This window comes from Corythoichthys intestinalis, chromosome 2 (assembly GCF_030265065.1).
Source record: "Corythoichthys intestinalis isolate RoL2023-P3 chromosome 2, ASM3026506v1, whole genome shotgun sequence".
Classification (NCBI taxonomy): Eukaryota; Metazoa; Chordata; class Actinopteri; order Syngnathiformes; family Syngnathidae; genus Corythoichthys; species Corythoichthys intestinalis.
The window spans coordinates 56102739-56118962 of record NC_080396.1 but is presented as its reverse complement, the minus strand read 5'-3'; the positions used below and the strand labels follow the sequence as shown (position 1 = coordinate 56118962).

Genomic DNA, 16224 nt, shown 5'->3' with positions numbered 1-16224 from the left:
TGACTGGATTTCTTATATTTTTATATTATTTCATTTATTTTCATTTTTATTGACTGTGTACATTAATATGTAAATATAAATATGTTAGGAGTTACCAATTATGCATGTTTATTCAGTGCATTAAAAACGTTTACAATTTTTACACTTTTTGCGGTCATACATCGGTGAAATAAGGAGTCTAAAGATTAGCTTAGCATCAAGCAGTTACAGTGTGTGAAAATATTTCAACACAAAAGACAGGTGCGGTGTGCAGATTGTGAATTGTGTCTTCGTCTTGTGCCATGTGTGCTACTATATGCTCAGACACAGGAAGTGAAGCATCATGACCTTCAAGAGAGGAGGAGGACATTGGACTTAGCCTTGGGTCATTTCTTGCACAGCCAAACTGAAAATTATTATCCTTGTTGAATGCAGAATATTTGATTCAACTCTGTTATTGGATATAATGTACCAACGGTCATGATGTCATGGCTGGTCGGCACATAATTCTTCCAGAGTGATGGACTGTACACACCGAAACACGTGAGCATGTCTCTTAATCACGCTTGGTCGCATGCCCACCCCTCCTCCACCTCATCCATCCCAACTCCCCCTGCAGTCTTGCTTACTTGGTCTCTATCCTCCACTGAAGCCAGCATCAGACAAGAAGTAACACACTGAAGAATTCAGAATTCATTTCTTCCAACCTTCCATAGGTTTTTTTTTTTTTTTTTGAGTGGGGGTGGAGGGTTCATTCCATAGTCTGTCAGATTTAACTGAAGTTGCTGTATCATCACAGACTAAAATAGAAGCAGAGGCTTGTTGAGAGGAGATTTTAGACTATCATCACATAATAGTAACGTAATGTATTTATGTATGTTCATGTATTTTGATTTTGATTTTTTTTTTTTAGTAGATTCGGCAAGGTGTAGAGGCATACTGAGTTCCCACAAGGAAGATAATGAGTCAGATAAAGTGCAACTGCATCACGCTCGAGGTGCACAATAGTCTGAACATGTAATGCAGACGTTGAGTGACTTTAGCTTCTTTTCATTCGATTTAAAGATTGTGATTGTTGAGTCCATTTGATTAATGGATTGATAGTTCTGTCAGTTGTTAATTATGTACTGCGAACACCAGCTCATATGAAAAAAATGGAGTGACATAAGACATAATATTAGTATATAATGAAATAAATCACAATAATATATCAGCTGACTATCTGTATTCGTAAAAGTGTCTGATTTGTGACTAGGTGAGTGAGTCAAGGGGTAGGGGGGCCAAGATAAGGGGGAACACGATTGTGATGGCCCAATGTCCAAATATTCATTCGATACCACTGCATCAGCATTATTTTACCATGTCTGGACAGAAAACTCTTTTGATCTTATGGCACATCATGCACGTGCTCGTCCGTGTGTGAGAGTGTGTCGTGCCACCATTTCACTTGCCTGTTAATCTTTGCGGGATCAGCGTCAGATGGTCAACAAGAGCCACCCTGAGCTTGTCACTATGTACTGCGTGTGTACTTATTTTAATTTCACAATGCTGGCGAACAATATTGAGTGTTACTTTTGACCCAAAATATGATCATTATTCCAAGAACGGTTCTTAAAGTTGACCTTCTATTACTTTTATTTTTTTTAACATTCTTTATGAATCATGTTTTCTGTGATTTTATCAGTTTCGCAAGACAGTGTGTGTTGAACCTGCTCAGAATGTCTTTTTTTGAAGCTATTTTAGTTGGTCTCTTATGCTTGTTTCTGCAAATAGTCAGATTCACATTAATATGCGATTTACTGGTTTGTATTTGAATATTTAATATTTTAAATCTAAACGCTTCACTGTCATTGGCCATTGGTGAGCATGTGTGTTGGTGGACAAGTGTTTATATTCAAGGGATAGTCAAAGACCTGGGTCATGTGCATTCCAACGGAAAGAATTTTGTCTAATAAATAATAAATTATAATAACATTTTCCCCAAGTATAATAGTGGAGAAACACGTAAGTAATAGCCAATCAAATATGAATATCCCAGACTGTCTCAGATACATGTCACACATTCCCTACCCACTGTAGTATGGGCAGCTATTGGAGAATCAAGCTTTAATAAACCCAGGAAATGAAGTAGGTTTTGTCAAAGTCTCAAATGGGGAAAGGAGAAAGAGACCGATTGCATTTGCACAGAAACCATAAAGAGTGAATGTCTATTGTCTTGGTTCCTTTTAGTGTATCAGTGTTTATCTGCTGTACACGCACAGCGTGACTGACATCATGTTTGTCACACAATGTCTGCGCTCACAAGCAGTGCCATTTTTTGTGTTTAAACATTGTTTTTGTCTATTAACCCGGATCAAAGAAAAGTGTGATTTCCATACTTAAATAAGTTGTGCAACCTTCTTTCACATGAAGGTCATTTATATAGGGCAGGGTTCACTTAATCCGGACCTCGGTGCCACTTTTCCTGTTGTGTTTTCTATGTCTCCCTCCTCCAACACACCTGAATCAAAATAATCTGGATCATTATCAGGCTCCTGGAGAGGTTGCTGATGACATAATCATTTTATTCAGGTGTGTTAGGGGAGAGGGACGTGGAAAACACGACAGGAAAAGTGGCACCAAGGTCCGGATTTAGTGAACCCTGATATAGGGTATTGGCTATTGCTTTAAGACCCCATTTGGCCATTTTCGAGTGGTTGTGTAGGTAAAACAAAGTCGGTAGGTACTTGCCTAATAAAGTGTGGTCACTCCACACCATCATCGATTTGATATCTGCTCGTTGACACAGCAGTTTGACATACAAAAGTACAGTGGTACATCGACATACGATCGCATCGACATACAATCCTTTCAACATCTGACGTAAAACTTGACTCGTCATTTGTCTCGATATATAACGACATGCTCAAAATACAACGATTTGTGACATCGTCACAATTTAATTGTTTTCCTGCAAGACGGACACACGGCAGATTTTCTTGTGAGCGAAATCAACAACCCAAGAAGGTTAGTGCAGGTGGTGAAAAAATAGGAAAAAGGTGACGCTAACCATTGAAGTTAAGATGGAAACGATATTAAAATATGAGCGTGGTGTGCTCGTCAGTGAACTGGCTAGACAATACGGCCGGAATATGTCCACCATCTCGACCTACTCCAACCTCCGTTCGCCAGTCTTTATAAGTTAAGGTGACAGTTATTATTATTGTAACAATGGCAAGGAAATCACCAGCTTCGTCAGGTTTTTAAGAATTTTATTCAGAACTTTTGCAACACAACACGGCTACTGTCCACCATATCTGACGGCAACAACAACAGAACATGAAAAGAGAAAGTGAAATCTTCCCACTCCGCCTCACCTATCTCACTCAGTCACGCGGTGCGTTCAGGAAGAGCATGCGAAACACAACAGCCACATTAGAACGCGATTTTTATGATTATATTATCATTATTATTACGATTTGTATTTATAATTTATGTGTTTTGCTATGTGTAATTGCAATTTGTAATTGGACCAGCTTTATTTATTAAGGATTTAGTGTAGGTTTTTGAGCTGTGGAACGAATTCATCGAATTATAATGTATTCTTATGGGAAAATCCCGCTCGAAATACGATCATTTCGACTTACAAACAACGTCCTGGAACGAATGAAATTTGTATGTAGAGGTAAAAATGTAAATGCTATTTCTTTCCATTTATTTATTTGTTTTTACCTGTTCTGTTCAGCTGCTTGGACAGGCAGAACTGTAGATCTAAATACATTTTTTAGGGTTCCATTGGATATTAAAAAATTCTGAAAAGTCTTAAATTTTCTAACCTTGATAAACTGTCTAAAAAGGCACTGAATTTTGTCTGGTAGGCTCTACAATCTCTTAAAATTTAAAGTGCATAAAATTGTGTCCGAGAAATGTGTTTACATTCTAGGAGTTGCTGGTTTTAGAGGACCGCTAGCATAAATCTGGGCTTATGACCACCCTATAAATGACAAATTTCAACATGATCACATACTAATTTTGACCTATTTTGTGCATGAAACAAGAGGCAAATGAGATTTTCTCTTTGCAAAAAAAAAGTCTTTAAAAAAGACATATCGTGTATCATATTCTCCCATTTTTTTGCCGCCTTGCTTGGGGAGGGTTCGCGACAGCCGGCTGATTGCTTTTTCTGGTAGAATCAGAGACTCGAGTGTGGTAAGACAAGTGAGCACCCAAAACAATGTAAGCATTTATGTGGCACATAAACAATTTGCCAAACATACAAAACAACGTAATAATTCAATGACTGTTTGCAATAGTTGAGGACTGTTCAAAAACTTAAAAAATTAAGCTTTTTGAATAACGAAATACAGCTTTTACAACCATCCTGCTGCCATTCTCATTAAACAGGCTTTAGGTTTTGCTATAGCTTTATTTTAGTTTAAATGCGTAATATTTGCAGGCTAGCAAGTCATATGTTCCTATTCATTCCCCTTGCAAATTTTTAATAATATTAACTATCTTGACCTCCTATTTCATTAACTAGGCAAGGTGGTTCTTAATGATTGATGGCTTTTGTCAGTATTGTGTAGTGCATTTATTTATCAAGCTTTTCAAAGCACATCTAAAAGTGAAAGATGACACCGAACTAGAGAAAGACTTTTAAAAAGAGTATTAAAATTGGATGGCTTTGTTGTTATGGCTAGAGAGTTTTTTTACATACTGTACCTTCTCACTTTTTGTAAGAAAAGTGCAAAGTGGAAAATTTTGGATTACTTACAATTCAAAATGAGCCCAAAACTAATCCTTGTTCACGTGTGTGTGTTTGCGTCAGAGGACAGATGAGGAGGCAGTCGTGGACCGCGGCGGAACCCGATCCATGCTGAACACCAACTTTGAGAAGGAAGAACTAGAAGGTAAAATGTTATTGTTAGCGTAAGGCAGAGTAAGCACCATTTTTTTCAATATGCCATAAAGTCTACCCTGTACATTTTCATTTCTTACTGAATGTCAAACTGAAAAACAATCTGTGTCGTACTCAGCGTGTGATTTAAAACAATTTTTAAAAGTATCTCACATAAATACATTTTCCCTTGCCATGTCTTGGTTTGCATACAATTGTTATCATTGTTGAGTTTTGTGCTCCCACTATGAACGCAGTGCAAGAGAAACTGACTCATCGAAACCAGTAGAAAGTGCCCAAAATCTCACAAATGGAGGGATGGTAGAGGTGGTTGTTGCTCTGGATAAGATCTCCTTTTCCCACAAGAAATATTTGAATAGTTGAAGATAAATGCATCACTCCTCAGCTAGCTGTTCATTAAGATGAGAAGCCATTCTTTCAAATCTCTTTCTCCACCTACAAATAGAGTGCCATTAACAATTAGGAGTTCAAATCCTAATCATCAAAGCCTTTTAATTATAAGTGTTGTGGTAGAGTGGTATTGATCCATCATCAGACAGATGGAGTCCATATCGATGTGCCATCGAGTAAATCAGTAGCTTTCTCATATTCATAGGCAAAGAACTGAGTCAACCATCATGTGAAATAGAGTGTCCAGCCTTCTGGCCTTTCATGTCTGGTAATTATTCAGTCTGCGTTTGTTGCGGTAGAAGCTGCTCTGCGGTCACCTTGAAGTCCTAAAGGCCATTAATAATTAAATTCCACTAATTGTGGAAAGAAAATCTAAAATTATGGATTTTTTTTCTCCTTAAAAAATCCACTGTAGTGTCAATAAAAGCATTGGGGAATGTGGAAATTTGAAACCTTTTACTTAAAATAAGTCATATGTAGGATGAAAATAGTAATTTAAAGTAATTTAAACATGTCAGATTAATATTGCATGTAAAATGCATCATGCAGACCTATTTGTTTTATTGGTCATCCTGGCACCTCACATGGTGCAGGAGGCAAGAACAGGGCATTCACAGTTCTCTGACCACTCAGCTGAGGGCCAGGGAAGGGTGGATGGTTGGAGGGGAGTGCAGCACTGGCGAGTCAGCTCGACTGCAGTGAAAAAGAGGAGACAGTCAACTCACATTATCTTCACTCGAACCTTGTGCATGCATGCTCAACTTGTGCACGCACAAGTGCAGCAGAAAAAATGTTAGAAATGCTTTCTGGAGCTGCTGTTGTTTGTAAATATTAATAGTTATATTTGAATATTGTTTAACTACACACTATTTACAAAGTGTGTTTTTGTGCGATGCATACCCTTCTCCCACAATTTGGTAATGATGCGATCGTAAATCGGTGAGTTCCACGGGTCCCCATTGATGTATAAGAGTGATCAGCCCTAAGATCGGCAAGCAGCTGTCATCTTTGCTGTCTTTCTAGTTTTCCATTTTGATAATTTCCATGTTCTTTGCTTACTACTTGTCAAAAATTGTTATTAGATGTAGCAATAAAGAAGAAAAAAGAAATGACGTTGAGTACGCGTTGTTGTCATATGATAGTTACGTCATCAACCTCCGCATCTGAAGCAGAACATTACATTTGTGACTAGGCGGTAAATTGCTGTGCAATGTTGGACTAAAAAGAGCCAGTGGATTGCGTAAACCTTTTAAAGACCGTCATATTACTGGACTTTTTGGCTATCATCTAAAGGGTCTCACACAGGGGGAGTGCGAAAATACTTTAAGGAACAGATATTTATACATAAATACATAACACATTTATACATAAAAGGTGGCTCAGCGTGTGGATAACGTAACAATAAACACAGGAATATATTCTTCATCCATCCACTGTGAAAATTTACTAATACTACTTCAGATTACAGCGTCATTTATACTAGCGAAATGCTTCTTGGTTTGCAGAGATGGGTAGAGTAGTCAAAAAATTGTTCTCAAGTAAGAGTAGCGGTTCTTCAAAATAATATTACTCAAGTACAAGTGAAAGTAGTCATCCCAAAAATTAATTCAAGTACAAGTAAAGAAAAGTATTTAATGAAAATACTCAAGTACTAAATAATTCCTTATACTCCGTACATATTAGCTCAAACAAGAACTTACAACCTTATGTTGGTCTTAACAGGGAGCTGCAGGATCCAGCCATGTTAGACAAGTTATGTCATATTCACTGTTGCCACTAGAAGGCAGTGTATCCACCCTAATCAATAAAACTAAACGCAAACATTTATAAAAAACAAACAAACAAACAAACAAAAAAAAACATGACAACGCCACTCTAATTAAATAAATCCTCGGAACAGCAAAATTTGATTCAAAACTTTTTTCAAATCAAATTACTTGAGTTAATCGATTATTCGTTGCAGCACTAATACAGAGAAAAACAGTAGTGACTCGAGTGCAGCCCAAAGTAGCGGAGTAACGTTTCTTCTTCACAAATCTACTCAAGTAAAAGTAAAAGTATGGTGTGGTAAAACCAATCTTAGAAGTACATTTTTCTCAAAAAGTTACCTAATTAAATGCAACGGGGTAAATGAAACACGTTATTATCCACCTATGTCAGTTGGTCTGCATCACTAATAACATATTGCTGTATAATGCCAGGTCAGGTGGCCAGGTCACTTACACTAGAGGGACATGCGATTAATTAATCAAGTTACATAAACTGTTTGGTTCCTTACATTTTAATGTGTTATTGCCTTATTTTTTTGTGAAGTACAATGTTATAAACGGCTTTTTTCCTAATTTTGAAATACCCCTGAAATGTTTGTTCTTGTTTTTCCATTGAGGACAGTGCTTTGAGATATTAGTGTCTGGAATGTGGTCACAGAACAAACTAAACTTGTGTCTCAAGGCACCCCTGTGTATGTAAATACATCTTTCTTTTCCCTTTATGTACCTTTAAAGGGATCCAAGGATTCTTTCAGTACACAATACTTAATAACTGAGTGTTGTTTGACTAACCATCATCACCAGTTACAATAGAAGAAAATGTTTAAGAACAAGCAGGCTGTCGCATTAATTAATCTAGCACCATGCAGTTTGAATATGAAATTTTACTTTTTGCTAAATCCAGGTCATCGTACTCTCTACATTGGGGTACATGTTCCTCTGGGTCGAAGATCACATCGCCGCCACCGCCACCATGGTCACAGACATAGGAAGCGGTCCAAAGAGAGGGACTCCACAGCAGATGATGGACGGGAATCCCCATCACACAGTCTGTTTCTTTCCGTCCATTACATTTTCCTGTCACTGCTAACATAGTTGAATTTAGAGAAGAAAACTAGAAATGCCCTCCACCAATGTCTCCACTGCAGCAAACACACCAGCTCAGAGGGTGCAGTTTCTGTTGGGAACAGAGGATGGCGATGAGGAGCACATCCCACATGCCTTGTTCACAGAGCTAGATGAAATCTGCCTCAGGGAAGGCGAAGATGCCGAATGGAAGGAGACAGCCAGGTGAGTTTGATTTTGTTGCATCACATCCCACTGGTGCCATTCCTATTAGTGAATATCAAAAGGTTAAGTTTTTTTTTTTCTTTTTTTTTTCTGAATAAATAAATTTAAAAGTATCTTGCTCAACCTCTGTGTGATGAGTATATATTGGCAAAATAGTTGTACAGAAAAGATCGCAAGACTGTCAAATGGTGTCGTGGCCATTTATGAACAGTTAGCCTGGGAACCAAATCTCCATCATCAGGGTGTGGAAGTTTTCTCACACGTATGTCATAAGGATTTTCATTCCAATTTTTTCTGCCACTCTGATGATAAAATGAGAACAGTGCTGGTCAGGCATTTACATATTTGCAGTCACTACATTTTGTTTCGGCAATCCGAAAGGAGTCAAAAGTCGTCAAAATGCCAAGAGAATTATATCCCCCCAAATCAGTATAAAAGATCACCAATTTGAAACAAAATTAAAATATTTCTCAATTTTATCAGCCTTTAAATACATCCAGTTTTACACAAATATGACTGACTACTTAGATTATATGTGTATGTGTGTGTTTAGGTGGCTAAAGTTTGAGGAGGACGTTGAGGATGGCGGCGAGCGATGGAGTAAGCCCTACGTGGCCACATTGTCTTTACATAGTCTGTTTGAGCTCCGCAGCTGCATAATGAATGGCACTGTGATGCTGGACATGAGAGCAAATTCACTGGAGGAGATTTCAGGTAAAGAAATAAATAATTAAATGTGATTCTGCAATTTTTTTTTTCATACAGGTTTTCATTCTTAAATTGTAAACTCATTTCCAAACTATTAACTTAACTATAACTTCAAAGATCCAATTTCCATAGCCCCAAAAAATTGTGTATTTGGAAACTTAATCAGTTATATGCCAGGCTCTTGCTAAACAGTCTGCTTTGCACTATGATTTCACAGTACATAAAGAATACAATAAAACAAAACCTACCTCACCTTGTTGTACCTTTCAGATATGGTCCTGGATCAGCATGAGGTGTCCGGCCCCTTGGGTCAGGATGCCAGGAGGAGGATCCGTGAGGCCCTGCTCAAACAGCATCACCACCAAAACCACAAGAAGCTTGCCAATCGCATTCCAATTGTTCGATCATTTGCTGACATCGGGAAAAAGCAATCAGAGCCGCATTCCATGGATAAGAATGGTGAGTATGTGTTAGACATAAAGCCCAATTAACATACACACTACAAGATTTAGTCAAAGAATGTAAGAATGAGTCTGTCTTTTCAAGATAGCTAGAAAGACAAACAAAGGGCACACCAACAACCCTAAACATTGTCTGTCTGCTTTTCTGATTGAAAAATCACAAGGCATTTGACAACACTATTAATCCACACTGATCACCATTGGCAGTTTTATAGTGTGGTTAAAAGTGTTGTGCACACAAATCATTGCTTGATTATTCATACAATTCTCAACTTCTTTCTTATTCTCCTCATCATCGTCTTTTTTCTCATGATGTTGGTTGACTTGAAATCTGGTTTTCTTGGCAGGCCAAACAGTTTCATCCCAGGCACAGTCAGCCACCACTGAGGCCAAACAGGATGTCAGCAGAGAAAACAGTGCTGTCGACTTTAGCAAGGTGAGCCACTGCTGGTTCTGCTGTTTATCTGAGGAACGTGAGAGCAAGTCAAATTATTTATTTAGGATTTGGTACCATGTGGAATGGTCAACTTTTAAATCTTATCCTGGGAAAATGGACAAAATGTAACTGGAATAACACTCTTCTTACATAACAGTCTATCCACTGGCACATGCCTACTTGAATGATGCATTTTAAAATTACACTAAAACTAGGGATACATCGATCCACATTTTTCATTTCCAATCCAGTCCCAATTCTGGGTCGATACAGACACAATTCCAATTAACAAAAAAAAAACAAAAAAAAAAATCTTGAATGTTATTCAGGCCTCACTGTTTGAAAAATCCAGTAGAGCAGGGGTCGGGAACCTATGGCTCACGAGCTAGATCTGGCTCTTTTGACGGATGCATCGGGCTCGCAGACAAATCTTTATATATACTGTATATATATATATATATATATATGTATATACATATATAAAAAGTTTTGTTATACTCTGCACATTGCCAAGACCATATACCCCTAATAACCGAAAGAGAACAAGTTAATCCTGAAAGACCCTCTAAACCTCGTCTGTCTGGTTGGTTTGAAATACAGTATAGTGTCAAAAGATATCGTTTTGCTTGTGTGGGTTTTCTTCAAGTATGCTGCCTTCCTTTTGGCGTTATTGGAAGTGTGAATGGTAGTGAACGCCTGGCAATCAGACCTGTAGCAGCTAGTAAAATCATAATGATATATTGTTGCAGTGTGGTTTGCAGGAAGGAGGAGTGTTCTTGGGGCAGGACTACTGTACTCAAAACAGCATCGGGTACACAGTGAATGACAATCTAGGTTTCACGTCCATCAAGAAACAGCATAATGGATTAGATCAAATAGGGAAGGTTATTTCAGCAGCTAAAAGTGAATACATAATAAATATAATATATATAATATACAGTATATAAATAATATATAAAATATATATAAATATTATTGCCATCATTGCTATCAATTGCTCTCAAAGAATGTGAACCTGTTAATATTTACGGACTATTAGCAATTTGTTATACTGAATCGAAACACGGAGCAGTTATCCAATACTTTCACTGGTGGTTTTTCTGTGACTGCAATGCACTTCAAATCATGGTTGAGAAGGCCGAAAAGAAGTTAGTGTTTGTTACGGGTCCCAATTACATATTCCAGTTTCTGGATGACATCCATATACATATTGTAATGTGCAAGTTCATATTCCCTTGGTAACAGGGAATGGCTATTTCATGCTCATTTGATTTAGATATCCTAAAATCCTTAATTGAGTTCAATCTCTGTCTTTATTTCAAATGGTGTCATTAATCATATGAATTTTTTGTTATTTCTAGATTGATCTTCACTTTATGAAAAAGATTCCGCCTGGAGCTGAGGCCTCCAATATCCTGGTTGGAGAGTTGGAGTTTCTGGAGCGTCCTGTGGTGGCCTTCGTCCGCCTGGCACCTGCTGTGCTTCTGAGTGGTCTGGCTGAGGTTCCCATAACCACCAGGTTGCTCCTGCTGAACTCTGTGTTTCTTTTTGGACAAATGATCCATTACACTCACTGACTCCGCCTTCAATGTATTTCACAGGTTTCTCTTCATTCTGCTTGGGCCTCTAGGGAAAGGTCCACAGTACCATGAAATTGGACGTTCTATTGCAACCCTGATGACTGATGAGGTGAAGCCTTTGTCCGGTCAATGTAGAAGCACGAATGATAATGGAATTATTTGTTTTCTTGAGCTTAAGGTGTACTTTAAAATTGTTCCAAAAAGCCCCAAAAGGTAAGGCAAGGCAAATTTATTTGTATAGCACAATTCAACATAAGGCAATTCAAAGTGCTTTACATCACATGGACGTCATAAAAATCACATTGAATCAAAAGAACGTTAAAACAAAGGCAATCGAAACAGTAAATAAAGTTATACATTAAAAAATCGCATTTAATTGAAATTAGAAATGGAAACAAAACAGAAAAGGAATAAAAAGCAAATAGATTGATTTTTTTTAAATATGTAGACAGTTATGGATATGCTGTGATGAAAAAAAAGTGTTTTTAGCCCTGATTTAAAGGCGCTAACAGTTTTAGCACACTTCAGACCTTCAGGGAATTTGTTCCAAAGGTGAGGAGAATAATAACTAAGTACTGCCTCACCCTGCTTGGTTCTTGTTCTTGGAACATACAGGTGACCGGTTCCAGACGACCTTAGGGGTCTAGCGGTTTCATAGGGATCCAACAAATCAAGCATGTATTTGGTCCAAGGTCATTAAATGTTTTGTAGATGAGCAGTAGTATTTTATAGTCTATCCTTTGACTCAGTGGAAGCCAGTATAATGACTTCAAAACTGGTGTAATATGGTCCAATTTCCTTGTAATTGTAAGGACTCTGGCAGCAGCAGAAGGATGATCATCAGGGTTTTCCTCAGTGCAGCTATTATTAATGCTAGATGTTGCTTTTCCATCCCTGTGATGTGCCTAAATAAAAAAGTTTATATGATGACTTTTTCCCTCCCAGGTTTTCCATGATGTGGCATATAAAGCCAAAGACAGAAATGACCTCGTGGCTGGTATCGATGAGTTCTTGGACCAAGTTACAGTGTTACCCCCTGGAGAATGGGATCCCTCCATCAGAATAGAACCCCCTAAAAATGTGCCCTCTCAGGTAAACTGCTACTCTTACAAAAAAAGGACGACAGAGTTATTGTTTGCACCCATTTGCATGGTATATTGTTTAGTAGGGTTTGATGTAGACTCCCCCACTGTTTCCCAACCTTTATTGGACACAAACTTTTTTTTTTTTTTTAAATGTAAAATTGGATGATTAATTGCCTTCTAGCGGAAGAGCATTTACTTGTTCTACCCACCACTATTATGTTGCTGACATGAGAGATAAAATTAATGGTTAATGTTATTATTTTTGCATTATTATGTCACACTTAGTTGAGTGTGTTGAAAATAGCACTTCTGAATTTCCACATTTCCACAACATTGTTGAGGTTGGATTAAAGAAAACATTCTTTCCTTTAATAATATAGGAAAAGCGGAAGATTCCTCCTCTTCCAAATGGAGTTACAGATCTTGTTGAGACAGGGGAACATGGAGGCCATGGTGGCCCTGAGCTTCAACGGACTGGAAAGTAGGTAGACAAGGAAAAAGACACCATAGCTCCTTTCACACTGTCTTCCTCACCCATGCAGGACATAGTTGTGTCCTAATGGCAGGGGTTAATTTGTGTCAGATCCTGCCAGAACAGGATCCATTATGGCTCAGTGTTCTGGGACTTATTTGGGCTGATCTGACACCTTATTGACTGGCTGTGTTATAATCAACTTTTTAGGACTGCAGCTATCGAATATTTTAGTAATCGAGTATTGTACTGAAAATTCCGTCGATTTAATCGAGAAATTGCATAAAACATTTTTTTTTTTTTAGGTAAAGAGCAATTATAAATATTGGAATGGAATTTTATTGTCATCATCATCGGTATCATTGACAATCATTGACAATTACAAAATGTGATATGATTTGCCCGAAGGAACCGAAGAAATTATAAATATTCATGAGTAAACAAGACATTTCACCTAATATTGAACCATTTTTGGACAATCAATGTATTTATTGGCGGCACGGTGGCTGAGTGGTTAGCACGTCTGCCTCACAGTTCTGAGATCAAGGGTTCAATCCCGGGCTTCGGCCTTCCTGTGTGGAGTTTGCATGTTCTCCCCGTGCCTGCGTGGGTTTCCTCCGGGAACTCCGGTTTCCTCCCACATCCCAAAAACATGCATGGTAGGCTGATTGAACACTCTAAATTGTCCGTAGGTGTGAGTGTGTGCATGAATGGTTGTATGTCTCCTTGTGCCCTGCAATTGGCTGGCAACCAGTTCAGGGTGTCCCCTGCCTACTGCCCGTAGTTAGCTGGGATAGGCTCCAGCACCTCCGCGACTCTCGTGAGGAAAAGCGGCATGGAAAATGAATGAATGTATTTATTTTAGATTACATTGTTGAAAACGGCCAACAATTGCATCTCAGATGTGACTAGAACCTCCTCCCAACAAATTCACTGCTTCCACTCAAAAAATTTAAGATCTTATTAAAAAAAAAAAGAATCTTGTTTCTTACCCTAAAAATGTCATTACTCTTGATAACACACATCACTTAAATGTTAGGTGTTTTTCCCTATTGTTTCAATTGCATTTCCATTAGCATCAAGCTAATTTTAAATTCTAGTTAAGTTTTAAGTTAGTCTAAATTGTAAGTCCTGATAAGATTTTGCAGTGTTCAAAATATGTTTGATACCTGCTGTATTGGAGCACATTAGGCACCAGTGCTACTTGGTGCTTTATCCATCAGTGACTACTGAGCTAAAATTGACAGTTAGCTTTATTATGGTTTTATTTTACACCATCATCACTCTGCAGCGATGTGTTTTTACAAATGAAATAAAGCCTGTATGAAAGACACCAAGCAGTCATAATTAATAGAAACCTACCCCTCCGCAGGGCTAATGTTACGTTAGCAAGGTACAGTAACGTTAATTTGATTTATTAGCGCTACATTAACTTAATTTTACCTTGTCCCAAGTATCGCTCCTCCACTCTCAGAGTAAACCGGGTGCTTTCGGTGGAGCTGCAGCATTGAAGACGTGCTGTAGTAGTATGCAAGCACTGTCTTACTACAGTGAATACATGAAACAGTGTTCGCCTTGGTGTCCCGCTTGAAATTCTTCCACACTTTTGATATTTTGCGCTTTTTCTTAGTGCCTTCTTTCTCTTCGCTTTCGCCAGCTTCTTCGTCGTTACTTCTATATTCATGCACAGTTGAAATAAAATATATTCGCCGCCTCTGTCTTCTTCCTGTATGTAGGTGATGTCAGCGTGTTGTGCCGCATTAAAAGTAATCCGGGCAAAATATCATGCTTAGAGCTGGTAAAATTAAATGATTCCTCAAGGCGCAGAAAATTCCCCGATCAATGTTTTAAATCGAGTTACTCGAATTATTCGAGTAACCGTTTCAGCTCTACAACGTTTAGACTTTGCCACATTTGTGGAGTATTACATTCAACAAGTTATTGACTGTGACCACTAGTTGGTGCTGATGTACTAAATAGCATGATGTACGGTCATACTGTATCTGTACTGTTCTTTGATTCCTGGCCCTAACATAGAAATTTTACATTTACCTATGGGTAATATTCTGGTAACTCCACACTATTAGGTCTGTGGTGTAACAGCAAAGCAATATTTCTAAAATGTATCTCTCCACCCAGGCTGTTTGGCGGTTTCATCTTAGACATCAAGAGAAAGGCCCCTCACTATCTTTCTGATTACACCGATGCCATTAGCCTCCAGTGTCTGGCCTCCTTCCTCTTCCTTTACTGTGCTTGCATGTCACCTGTGATCACCTTTGGAGGTCTTTTGGGTGAGGCTACTGAAGGGCGTGTGGTAAGAGCATCCTTTAAAAAAAAACAACAAAAAACTGAGTCCAACCCTATTTGTTGCGGATTTATTTTCCAGATCCACCCACAATAGATGAAGAATCAATAATTGTCACTCCCATTTTAAGTTTACTATAAAACAGGCAACGACAACAAAAATAATAATATGACTAAAACCATTGTATGCTATATTTAATTACTGAAATTTATTTCATTTCATTTAACTTCATGAGGGTCGTAGAAAAGCTAAAGCTGATACCGTGGGCAGTCGGCTTGGTACACCCTGAATTGATATCATATACAAATAGCTTGGACAACCATAGTTATAGGCATATGTTTCCTTTACTTAGTGGGAACAATTAATATTACTGGTGTTTAGTTTAGGGCCTTCTCTTATTCTACAGTACGGTGTTACTACAATGTAGGCATGCAAGGCTCAACTCAGACTTCTGTGTAAAAAAAATAACATCAAACAAACACAACAAAAACGTTTAAAAATCTACAATGTACCAGGTGGTGCGAACAATGATGTGTGAAATGGCAGGGTAACACTCTATATTATATGTTAAACGGGAATTCACAAAACAGTAGTATGTGAGCTTAGCAATGTTTGGATGCTGTCCAAGCATGACTTATTATAATACTGAGTTTCACTTCCAATGATTCTGTGTTTACAGAGTGCTATCGAGTCCTTGTTTGGGGCTTCCATGACTGGAATTGCGTACTCGCTTTTTGCTGGGCAGCCACTTACAATTCTTGGCAGCACCGGTCCTGTTCTTGTGTTTGAGAAGATCCTGTTCAAGTTCTGCAAGTGTGTCATTGAGTATAAAGTTGAGTTGAAGTTGAGTTA

General features: G+C 38.1%; 1 protein-coding gene across 4 annotated transcripts in view; it reads left to right on the top strand.

Annotated features, from left to right (window-relative positions):
• The window catches only part of LOC130906510 (sodium-driven chloride bicarbonate exchanger-like), a 32857-nt gene that overhangs the window by 8680 nt on the left and 7953 nt on the right, over nt 1–16224 (top strand). For all 4 annotated transcript variants that reach the window (XM_057820931.1, XM_057820949.1, XM_057820939.1 and 1 more), the window contains 12 exons: nt 4787–4868; nt 7940–8083; nt 8184–8325; nt 8879–9039; nt 9304–9492; nt 9842–9930; nt 11292–11449; nt 11532–11619; nt 12456–12602; nt 12976–13076; nt 15207–15381; nt 16052–16185. In XM_057820931.1, coding sequence (XP_057676914.1) covers nt 4787–4868; nt 7940–8083; nt 8184–8325; nt 8879–9039; nt 9304–9492; nt 9842–9930; nt 11292–11449; nt 11532–11619; nt 12456–12602; nt 12976–13076; nt 15207–15381; nt 16052–16185 — 1610 coding nt within the window. The remainder of the gene's footprint in view (nt 1–4786; nt 4869–7939; nt 8084–8183; nt 8326–8878; nt 9040–9303; nt 9493–9841; nt 9931–11291; nt 11450–11531; nt 11620–12455; nt 12603–12975; nt 13077–15206; nt 15382–16051; nt 16186–16224) is intronic.